Genomic DNA, 10,946 nt, shown 5'->3' on the forward strand with positions numbered 1-10,946 from the left:
AAACGTGTCATCTTAAGTCTGAACATTAATTTGTCAAAGTTGCTAAAACATGCGCACCTGTCTATTCCAACATAATACTACAGTTACTTTAGTCAGAATCCAAGAACATAAACATTTGAGAACTGGTAAATGTAGTTCCGAAGCTGGACTGAAATTATTCCCTCTGTTCATTCCTCAACACTCTTTTCCCCTCAAAGGAAGTTGGTAGCATGTACAAATGCAACTAAGACTTTCTTCCATGGGGTACCTGCTACTTTCCACCAACACAAGTACCAGGAAACTCCACCCGTCAAGACTTGGACAAATGGGAAGAAATCACCTAGTGTTTTTGCCAACAACGATGAACATGCATTTAACTAACAAGGTTCACATACAGTATTATTAGATGTCAAAGAATGGCTTCCATCAAATATTGTTGCTACAAAAGCAGCTTCGTGAGTACTTGAACAAGGACTCGAAAAGTTATTTCTTATCTGATAAATTACAAAGTCTAGAGATATTGTACACTTTATACATACTCTTAAGCAGCATCATGATTCTATTTGTACTTCTGTCAAATCTGTGAGTATTCTTTTTCCAGATATTGTTTCACTAGTATAGAGTCCTAGTGCTACAGTAGAAGTGGGGGCAAAAAAGATGTAGAAGAACTAATATTCTCTTCTAGACATTTTTAGCAGGTTTAGGACGTTTTCATAGACAATGAAGGTAACTGAAGCTGCAGGGACATTTTTCAGCATGTTTGGAGTGATACCTCTATAGAAGCCTCGTACGCCCTCAAACCTGTAAGCATAAACAAAAAGAAAGATAGAAAATTAAGAGATAATTTTACCAATAAGAGGGGAGGGGGGCGGGGGGGTTCTACTTTCTTCTCTTCTTTTACGATTATGATGACTTCTATTGTATGTATTAAATGAGAGGAAGAGTCAGGACGGAAGAAATTTAGGATTAAGACTGAAAACCTTTTTCTAAAGTTAATGGTTTAAAAAAGAATTATACAGTCAGAGTAGAAAAATTAAATCAAAGGGATTTTGAATTTCTTCAACTTTTGTTTATTCTCAGTTTGATTCCCTGATACTGAAAGCCACCGTTAAGAGCATTAGATGAAATTGTATTTAGATTCTGAAAACATTCCAATATATAACAAACTCAATGCTTGATATTCGTGTACAATTAATCAAGTGCATCAGCTGTAAATAAGTCTGAATTTCATCCTGACCTTGCAGTTTCCTTCACAACATGCCAGCTATCAATGTACCTTGGAACTCCAGTTGTACTTGGTCGTTGCTGTTCAAAGAGAAGATAGATCTTTAACTACTCTATAGAAAAACTGAATCAAGAGCCACTAGATGCCTGTCTACTGGGAAGAGTTGTTGTATCAAGTGTCCATAAAGCAGTAATATGAAAAGCAGTTACCTGCAATCGAGATCGCACAACCTGAAAAGGTTTCATTTAATACATTATTAGTTAAAGAGAAAAGTGAGGGGGGCACAGGGTAAAAGATTGTTAGAACAAATAGGCATTTAGACGGGTGCTCCATAATGCTCTCAAAACCTTCTGTCCCCGAACCCATATTCCCAAGAATGGAGAAATGAACAAACTTATCACACCCTAGGGATGGCAATTTCAGCCCATATAAGTGAAATGAATCCATTTTTTCCATATTAAATTAAATGGATCACTCATATTTTCGTAAATGGATAAATATGGATTTCAACCTATTTAAGCTCATACAAATATGGACAAAATGGGTAAACATGAGAATCCATATATACCCATATATCGCTCACTTATAATAAAAATTTCTAATTGCACTGTTTGTTTTTGAAAATAAAAAATAAAAAATTAGGAGGGGTGGGGGCAAAAAATTTTTGAATTTTTTTTTGGGTGTGGGTGTGACACCCCTAATATACCTGAAATGGGTATGTTGTAAGAATGGCTGCCAGCTTGGAAGAAGCCCCTAGTGTTGCATAGTCAACTGAATCCTGTGAAAGAAATATAAGAGCAAATACTGAGGTGTTTACCAATATCACTTCAAGGCTTAGAGAAGTTAACAAGTTCTCTCTTATTGGGAACTGAAATGGTCAATTTTCTACAACAGAGTATTCCATATGAAAGAACTAATCATTACAGTGATCACAATATCATTGACATCTGATAGTTGCTCTTGAGCAATAATCAACCTCCAGACATCGTACAACCAATTCTTTTGCTTTTCAGACAAAAAAGAAGATACAGTAGATCACCACTTAGCAGCAAATAGGTTTCCATTAATTGATCAATGAGTTGCAGTTCACTGGTTCAAAATAAATCATCTCTCACCACATAAAACAATAACAAGGACCACATAGTCAGTTCAGAAAATAATTCAAGCATTCTTCACTCTGATATGCTTATCAAAGAGAAATATTCCATTTTGCTTTTCTTCCAGTCAGTTCAGAAAATAATTCAAGCATTCTTCACTCTGATATGCTTATCAAAGAGAAATATTCCATTTTGCTTTTCTTCTAGAAGCTGGAGCTTATCTCTTTTTCTTTTTTCTTTTTATATATATTACGTTTCTAATGGGGAGGGGAAGGGGTTGAGCAGGCTAGTGACACTCTGATGCAGTAAATAAGGGACTGAAAAGAAATCTAATGTTCCTTTGGATAATCCGTATACATGAAAATAGAAGTAATATTTGCACCCAAGGGTGTGGGCTAATGGTCAATGAAGTGGTTGAGAACCCAGTTTCAAAACTCAGTGGCGACAAAAAAAAACACTAAATGATTCTTCCCATTTGTCCTAGCCTTGGTGGACAGGATGTATCTGCACAAGTACCATGATGAAATAACGAGGAAAGGGAAGTGCAATACTAAGGGTGTGTTCGGTATGGAGGAAAATGCTTTCCATGTGGATTTCTTACTTATTTTCTAATATTTGGTAGGCAAGCAAAAAAATATTATCTCAAGAGTATTTATATGTTATCTAGCAGAACACTATGGGGTGGGAATGGGGCTTTGGGGTGGTGGGGCTTGGGATGGTCAAGGGGAGGGGGAGGGGGGTGGGGGTGTTGGGTGGATGGGGAAGACATAATGAACTTGCAGTGTCACTTATGTAACTTGTTTTCCCTTCTTTGATGAAGGAAGTCATTTTCCTCATTCTAAAGAACTTGTTTTCCAAGAGAAAATATTTGACCAACCAAAAATGGGAATTGGAAAATATTTTCCTCCATACCAAACATACCCTAAGAGTTGGACAATGTATTCTCATCTGGGCCATTTGCCCATTAACTAAAAAAATCCTGCCCAATCTGTACTTGGTTCTTATCCTGCTAACCACATCTGAATTCCAATTATCTACTATACATGCAGGGATTAGTTTTGCTGGTCATCCAAACATAAAAACAGCTATTGCGTTGAATTACATCCAAAAAATGCAACAGACATTGCTTTTAGAGCCTCACCAACAAGTCAGCAGCTGTGGCGAGTGTGTTCTCATTTTCCTGAGCTTTCGAGCTAACAAGAAATTTGCGAAATTCCTCATATGCCGTGAACTGAATAGCACCATGTGTAACCTGCTGAAGCAAAACAACAGATCAGTGCATTTCACCAATGAAGGGTTACATGACAGCATTAAAGTGGCTGTATATTGTTTAGATAATCTATCCAAAAAGTAAAATAAACTATGAGGGTTAACTTCAAAAATTTACATCAAGATAAGAACACATCCATTTACAGAACAAAATTATGTGGAAGAATTGAAGAAAATGTAATTCTAACCATAAATAGGCCTGGCATAAGTCCCTTGTAAAGTGCCCTCCATCCTTCTTCTTTGATTATGGTTCTTAAAGCATCTGAATCAATCCATAAACAACAAAGTTCATGTGAAGTTAATAAGTAGGATAGTAAATACAAAAGAGGCCAATCGGATAACCAAATCCAAATGTGCATGCACATACAAAAGAGAGCAGAAGTTGTAATAGAACCTCAGTAAACAAAAGGAGGATACAAAACTAAAGAAACTCAAAACTGCAGAAATAAAGGTAGAATTCTTATGTAACATTACGATGGAAAGAAATGGTCCTATAGTGCTCAAAGTTAGATAAATACACAATGAAAATTGACAAGTTAATACGAGAGTGAAACGGACCATGAAACCCGGTGTATGGACGAATCTGATTAGGAGTCTGAAGTTGCAATCTTGTTTTCACAAGCCAAAGAGGGTTGGTACAAAAACAGACCTGAATTCCGACAAACACACCTTTTAAGATATGGCATAGTCTGCAATATTTGAGGTTTGTGATTAAAGCTACTGAAGTAAGCAAGCCACACATATTTTGTATACCGAAAGATTTTCATGTCAGTGGTAAACCGAATAAGTCATCAATCTCTTGTCATCAAAACTGAAATAGTGGGGGATAAAGGTTGTCCACAAAAAGATCAACACAATCAAATTTGTTTGTCTATAAGATTCTCCAGTTCCTGTATTTAACTAACACCTAAGCACACACATTTGTGGTTTGCCAATGATCAATGGGAATCAATAACCCCCACCCCCACCACTTTTTTTGTGTGTGTGTTGAAGTCTAAAAGAATAGGTTCATTATTCGACCTTGCCTTTCTTTCAGGAAAAAGGATTTTATATTGTTAACACTTAGTTCTAACAGCAGTAAAAGTAAGGGATTCATCACCAACAAGACAATTACAATTGCACCCCTAGAGCAAATAAAGAATCACAGCATCTAACTATCTGTCTTTGGCACTCCTGTCAAAAACTAGTCAATTGAATATGAACATATGAATACAAGAACTACACATTGTTCTTTCATTAAAGCATCAGAAATTTGACTACTGACCAGCGCCCCTGCTTCAGCAGCTGAAGCAAGGTGAAGTCCTGGGCTCAGTTCCTCCCTGTTCCTCAGATACCTTTGCTTGGCCTTGCTATAGCTACAGAAGGAAGATTCCAAAAAGATGTATGAGTTAGAGAAAGAAGTGTCTCAAGCCTAGAAATATAAGTAATCAAAGAGAAAGCAACCTAATATGTTGACTGCTTCCTACAAAGAGAACATTGTCTCTTACAAGCAATCCCATGTAAGAAATAATGACTGTTGCCTCTTAACTAACATGTTCTGGATGTAGATGTTAATATTAAGCACCCATAAATTCAGTATAAAAAACAGAAAAGTAAATAGTGTGTCAAGAAAATTATTTTTCTTTTAATTGATAGGTAAATGGATTATGTTAACAGAATAATACTAACAGCTTGTCAATCATTAAAATTGACTATACAAGATCCAAGTGAAACAATCAATCAACTGATTGAAAGACCTAATGGGATCTTCCGATGTAGTATCATTTCTAAGTGCAATGGATTTCATACGTATAATAAGAAGCTCTATCAATCAAGATTTGTTCTTTCGCTATATTTCGATGTTGACATGTTGTTGTCTCCTTTTTATTGCCTTACAAAGGTAACCCAAACAAATATAATAAAATACGCCAAAACTTAAAAGGGGAAACCCCATCAGGTATTGAACGAGTCTAAATCCTGTTTCACATACTCATAGACACAAGTTGCATAGAGCAAAATCTTCGTAAGAGAGAAAAAGAAAGGGACACACCGAGAGCAGCCTTCTGGAAACAGAATATGTTACTTATAACAACTTTATCAACAAAAGGAAAAGATGTTACTTACAAGAAAAAATATAAACCCCATGAAATAGTTGACCCAAGAACAGCAGGGTAAAAACCCGCATAAAGTCCTCTAAAACCCTGATGCAAAGACAGTATGATAACTAATCGGTCAATGCAGTGGAAATATGAAGTCATATATGAGCAATAAGGTAAGCATTCAACAGTCTGCAGCAAGGAAAGGAGCTTCATCTTCAAAAACATATGTCAGTGGGATGTTTGATTGTGATTGACTAAGTGTGAGGGAGTTTCTTGCTATGACTATGTTATGAAGCTGACTGAATCAACTCTACCTGTGAAAACAGGTAAATGGAACAAGAAAGCACTCGGTCAAGATCTGGAGTAAAACCGGTGTGTCCAAGCAGGTCATGCACCACTGTGATAGAAAGCTGGTGCAAGCACCACTGTGATAGAAAGCTGGTGCAAGCACCACTGCGATAGATAACTGACATCTCACTCCACTCTTGACATTCAAATAAAGGACCTAACCATACTTGTAAGAAATCAAATAACCTATCTTTCCTGTTGGAGTAGTAGCCATATACAAACTCTACTAGGATACACTTCCTCTCAATTGTTCCAAGAAGATTCCCGAGGGAGAAAATGGATACTGTTACCGTGGATTGGATATCATAATGTGGGGAATTCACAAAATAACCATAAAACTCCATAGGTATCCATTGTACCTAGTCCAGGGGGAACATGGCCACATATATCCTTAGAAGAGTATTTACAGCAAATAAGCCATTTAGATACACCAAGGTCAGGACATCCCCTCAACATCAAACCATGTGCCCTTCCCTGATAGAGGATGGACCATATCTTGTTAAACATTGTTGCTTATGCATTTTTCCTGAAGCTGATATTACATATTTCAGAAACTCAAAAGTTCATAAAACACGCATCCTTAACATATTAGTAAATGATTTGTCTTTCACCAGAGCTACTAACTATACGAATTGAAAAGCAACTTCATTATCGAATCATGAATTAGAAGGTGAGTTTTGGAATAGTAGCAATGCATATGTAGATAAGCTTAAATATTTGCAGAAATTGGAAACATTTAGAAAAACAAACCTCACTTCGAGCAATGGCATATAAAGCGTGAGGTGTGTTCCTGTAGGCGGGGACATTGGAAATTCTTCCATCGTAAACTGCGATTAACATTTACAACAAATCAAGCTCCAAGGAAAGGAAACAACACGAGATCCTTCATTTGCAATAGTGGGAAAGAATAACTAACACTTACCTTGGAACCTGGTACGAACAACGTCAAGTGGATGAGAGAAAGTGACAGTGGCGAGGCCCGCGGCGGCGCCGGCGACGGCATTTTCCCATTGCCAGTCTGCCGACGGCAAAGCTGCCCTTTTTTTCATGGCTCCGTCTACCGTTGGCTTTCCTTTTCGCCGTTTACTTTAATGAGAGGGACCTTCCTACGCAAACGAAGCGGTGTCGTATTGACCTGCTGGTGAACGCCCGACATGTCCGCAGCTTGCGCCTGCTCAGGAATTGTGGAAAATTTGAAACAGCCAATTTAAATGTCAATTTGTGTTAGGTGTATAATTATTTTTTTCGAATAAACTCAAGACATATAAATAATTTTTTTGGATAAATTTAAATGCCAATTTATGTTTGTAAAGTCAAGGTTTGTAAATATTTTTCTCCGGACATATTAAAATGTCAATTTATGTATTGTTAAAAAAATACAAAATGTATATTGTAACATATAGTGCTTTGGATCCAATTTTTCTTGATAATATTTTAATGTAATTTTTACTCCAATAATAGTGCAAGTAGAAGGACAAAAGACTTAAAAAAGACTATAAGATCCGATAGATTTGAATCTGAAAGAGTGAAATGAAATAGTAAGATACTGTTGGAATTACAAATGATGTACGAGTGAATGAAATATTTGACGTAAAAGATATACCATCAAAGGAAAGAAGAAAACAGACACAACAAACAAGGTCTTCATGATTGGCTTTGGTTTCATCGAAGAAAACTAACCCTTTTATCTGGTCTGAAGATGATAAAAGGGTTATGTTATCTGGGCTAAAGAGCTACTTCTGCACTGGGCCAGCCAGAAGCCCAATTCGGATAAAAGGCCCAACAAATAAAGATTTTACATATAGATATAGCTGAAATGTATATACATAGAGAGGGAATAAAATTTGTTATAGATAAGCCAATTAAGATTGTACAGCTGGAATGGTAGTTACAATAGAAGGTTCTATTCTTTTCTTTAGTTGTGTATAAATATAGGAACGAATTGTATTCTGCAGATGAAAATGAATACACAAAATTTCTAAATTCTTGTTTCTTTCAGATACTAAGACCTTTTTTCTAGTTTAGTATAGGCCTGTGTATGTATATGGTTATATTTAACTTAGTTTTTGTAGTCTATAGTTTAGATGTGCTTTTATGCCTAACTATTTTCTTTAACTTGAGGTCTACCCCTAGTTATGTTTTTCACTGATTTTAATTAATGAGTATAAATATTTGTAGCTTCTACTGGCTTGGTCCAATGTTAATTGAAGGTGCTAACTGCTAAGAAGTAAGATTTGCAAGGGTTGCAGGATTATGGTTGACAATTTCAAACAAAGGGCTAAGTGTTTAAGACAATGTCTATGAACCCATGGATTCATGTTTATTACACAAAAATACAATAAAGCAACTCAAAAGGTGGTCTTTAAGGATGGACACCAGCAGTGAAATCCTCAAAGATGAAAAAAAAAAAGCTAGAAGATTGTTGGAAAAAGAACAAAAGTAAAAAATACATAACAAATTGACAATACAGGCACAATCATTGAGGTAATGTTCTCTCCAAGATAACAAGTTGTGCTCTTTTAAGATGAGTTGATCTTCCTGCAAGTCTTCCTGATTTCCCCACTGGAACCTGTCAAAGGAGAAATGTTCCCCATCTTAACCATAGACTTGGCGAAGTGGTCGAAGAAAAGTGCATTGTCTTCTGCATATTGCTTCACCAAGGCTAATGATGCTTGACTCTTAGTAGTAAGAACTTGATCAGAGTTCAGCAGGCCCTTTGAAGCCAACAAGAGCTTGAAGTAGCTGTTGTCAAATTTTGTGGGGGAAACAAAGTCCAAGAAGAATAAGTTCTGGTCACCACCAGATTTTGGACACCTATTGCGCAATTGAGCAGCATAAGATTGATCCAGAGTTGAGTCTGGTTTATTGTTTCCTGACTGGTTGTAGAGCCTTTGTCTAAAGCTGGTACATCTTGAATTTCCAATGGTGTGACTTCCTGCATCACAATTTATTGGTGTTAACAATGATTTCACATGTGATAACTAGTCTGACAATAGATTAAGCAATGTCAAGGAGAGAGTAACATTTACCAGACAAAGCTACAAGGTCAACAAGATCAAGTCCTTGTCTCTTGAATTTTGAGAGAATGGAATCAAATGTGTTGTTTGGAGCAGGAATATTGTTGTTGGAGCCACTTAGACTGGCGCTTCTGGAGTCTCTTCTTCCCAATGGAACCTCCCAGTTCGGTCCACCAGCCTGTATGAACGAAAAAAAGTAAGCTCGTGTTTTATTTATTCTTAAGGACGTACTCTGATCACACTATATATGCCGTGGCAGTACTTACCAATACAGTTGAATCCCTTGCAGCAAGTGCCAAGATATCAGCGCAAGAAACAGTTTGAGGACATTCCTTCTCCAGTGCAGATTTAATCTCGTCAAGGACTTCGAATCCACGAGCTGAATTCTTGTTGGGGTTTGATCCTTTTTCTGTCACAATACCATTGCTACTATCCAGAAGCAAAGATGCATCACATCCCTACATCACATAGTGAAGCAATAACTAGCCATCAGTTTTCACTTCCTGATACACTATAATTAAGAAGTTCAAAGCCACATAAAAAGAAAAAAGAGGCTATATTTTGTGTATACTCTCAGTGCAAAAGCAACTTTTAGCGAGTATATTTTTGCATGCTAGTATGCTATTGCACTTCCTATTCAGACTATTTCCAACTTGTACATTCAACACGGTATAGTCAATGGACTCAGAGTTATAATACTTAAGTGTCATGAATGTTTAGTCAGATGAAATCTATATGTTTTACCTTGACAAAACAGTCGTGGAAATGGAGCCTCAACAGAGAAGCAGCCATTCGGGCTTCTTTGGCAACAGCCTTGGCAACTACAGACTTGACAATTTCTAGCGCTTGTGGGCATGATTTATAATAGTATTGCGGGTATAGGTTATCATTGTTACTCTTAAAAGAGAAACAAATTGGTGCAAAAGAAAGCAGAGTAATGAAAATGAAGAAGCTCATGGACCGAGCCATCTTGAAGTTACAAGGACTTAGATTTAGAAGAAATTTAATTTGATTAATGCTGAGGAACGCTAGCTTTTGCTGTGATGAATTTGATATGAAGTTCACAAGTTTATATAGTGTGTTCAGTGAAAGAAGTGTCACAATGAACAAGTAAATAAATGGAGTTGGTAGCCTTTTAGTTGGGATAAAATACAATTATGTATGATTTTAATTTGCCAATCCAACAAGACTTATGTTCTACATGTAAATGATAATTGATTTGGTCCATAATAGACGAAAGACTTTCACCTGCTACGTAAATTTTCCAACATTAACTCAATTGTTATGCAGGACAGGATTGTTGGTTACGACTCTTTATCTTACACTTTACTAACTACTTGTTGACTTAGTTATTTTCGAGCCTTGTAAAGTTGATGAGGTCGGAAATAAAAGTGAAAAGAATCAAGGCTTCTTAAACAAATAATTCTTGGGAGACAATTGTCGAAGTTCATCTAATAGTCAATCAATTTGAATATAATATATGCATCAATCGTCCTATAGTCCTCCCTTACCAATAACAAACTTAATAAATTATATTCAGCTATTATGCTACAGAGGAAAATCTTTAACAGAAATATTTAAAAATTAAGCATGAGAGAATGACCTGATCTGGTCAGCCCTGCACGCCTTAATTGCTCAAGGCAAAAAATATATATAAAGTAACAAAAGAGTTTATATAATATTTTAATACATAGAAGGGCACCTGCTTTCTTGACAAACAGAGACTCAACATTATTTGTCTTTGATTACTCCATGTTATTAGAAAAGTATGTATCTTTTTTTTTTTTTTTTTTTACCGTGGTTTCCGGGCGTCGCTTTGCGAACCCGACTAGCTGTACCCACCGGGTCCCGCTGTTTCAAGGCGGGTCCACCACGGTTAGTTCCACGGGGCCCTGGAGACGCGGCCGGTTTGTAATGCCTCCAGTGGCCCTGC

The 10,946-nt window shown here is 36.6% G+C and overlaps 2 protein-coding genes across 3 annotated transcripts; both read right to left on the minus strand.

Moving 5' to 3' along the window:
- Nucleotides 1-381: 381 nt before the first annotated feature.
- On the minus strand, nt 382-7,194 carry LOC125822013 (folate transporter 1, chloroplastic-like). Of its 2 annotated transcripts, none has more exons than XM_049501390.1 (11): nt 6,919-7,194; nt 6,747-6,823; nt 5,674-5,750; nt 4,835-4,925; nt 4,129-4,219; nt 3,759-3,832; nt 3,443-3,553; nt 1,911-1,982; nt 1,414-1,434; nt 1,217-1,284; nt 382-780 (listed from the first exon to the last, which is right to left on the minus strand). In XM_049501390.1, the coding sequence occupies exons 1-11, from the start codon at nt 7,043-7,045 to the stop codon at nt 648-650; spliced, it is 942 nt and encodes a 313-aa protein (XP_049357347.1). In that variant the 5' UTR covers nt 7,046-7,194; the 3' UTR covers nt 382-647. The 2 variants fall into 2 exon arrangements, with proteins under 2 accessions (XP_049357347.1, XP_049357346.1); XM_049501389.1 differs by having other exon boundaries at nt 3,443-3,556.
- A 1,087-nt stretch (nt 7,195-8,281) lies between these two features.
- Nucleotides 8,282-10,052, minus strand: LOC125821998 (peroxidase 49-like). The gene is made up of 4 exons (XM_049501372.1): nt 9,758-10,052; nt 9,280-9,471; nt 9,026-9,191; nt 8,282-8,931 (listed from the first exon to the last, which is right to left on the minus strand). The coding sequence occupies exons 1-4, from the start codon at nt 9,980-9,982 to the stop codon at nt 8,516-8,518; spliced, it is 999 nt and encodes a 332-aa protein (XP_049357329.1). The 5' UTR covers nt 9,983-10,052; the 3' UTR covers nt 8,282-8,515.
- Between the last annotated feature and the right edge of the window lie 894 nt (nt 10,053-10,946).

The sequence above is a fragment of the Solanum verrucosum genome, unplaced genomic scaffold, assembly GCF_900185275.1.
Source record: "Solanum verrucosum unplaced genomic scaffold, falcon-dt-bn FXZP01000103.1, whole genome shotgun sequence".
Taxonomy (NCBI): Eukaryota; Viridiplantae; Streptophyta; class Magnoliopsida; order Solanales; family Solanaceae; genus Solanum; species Solanum verrucosum.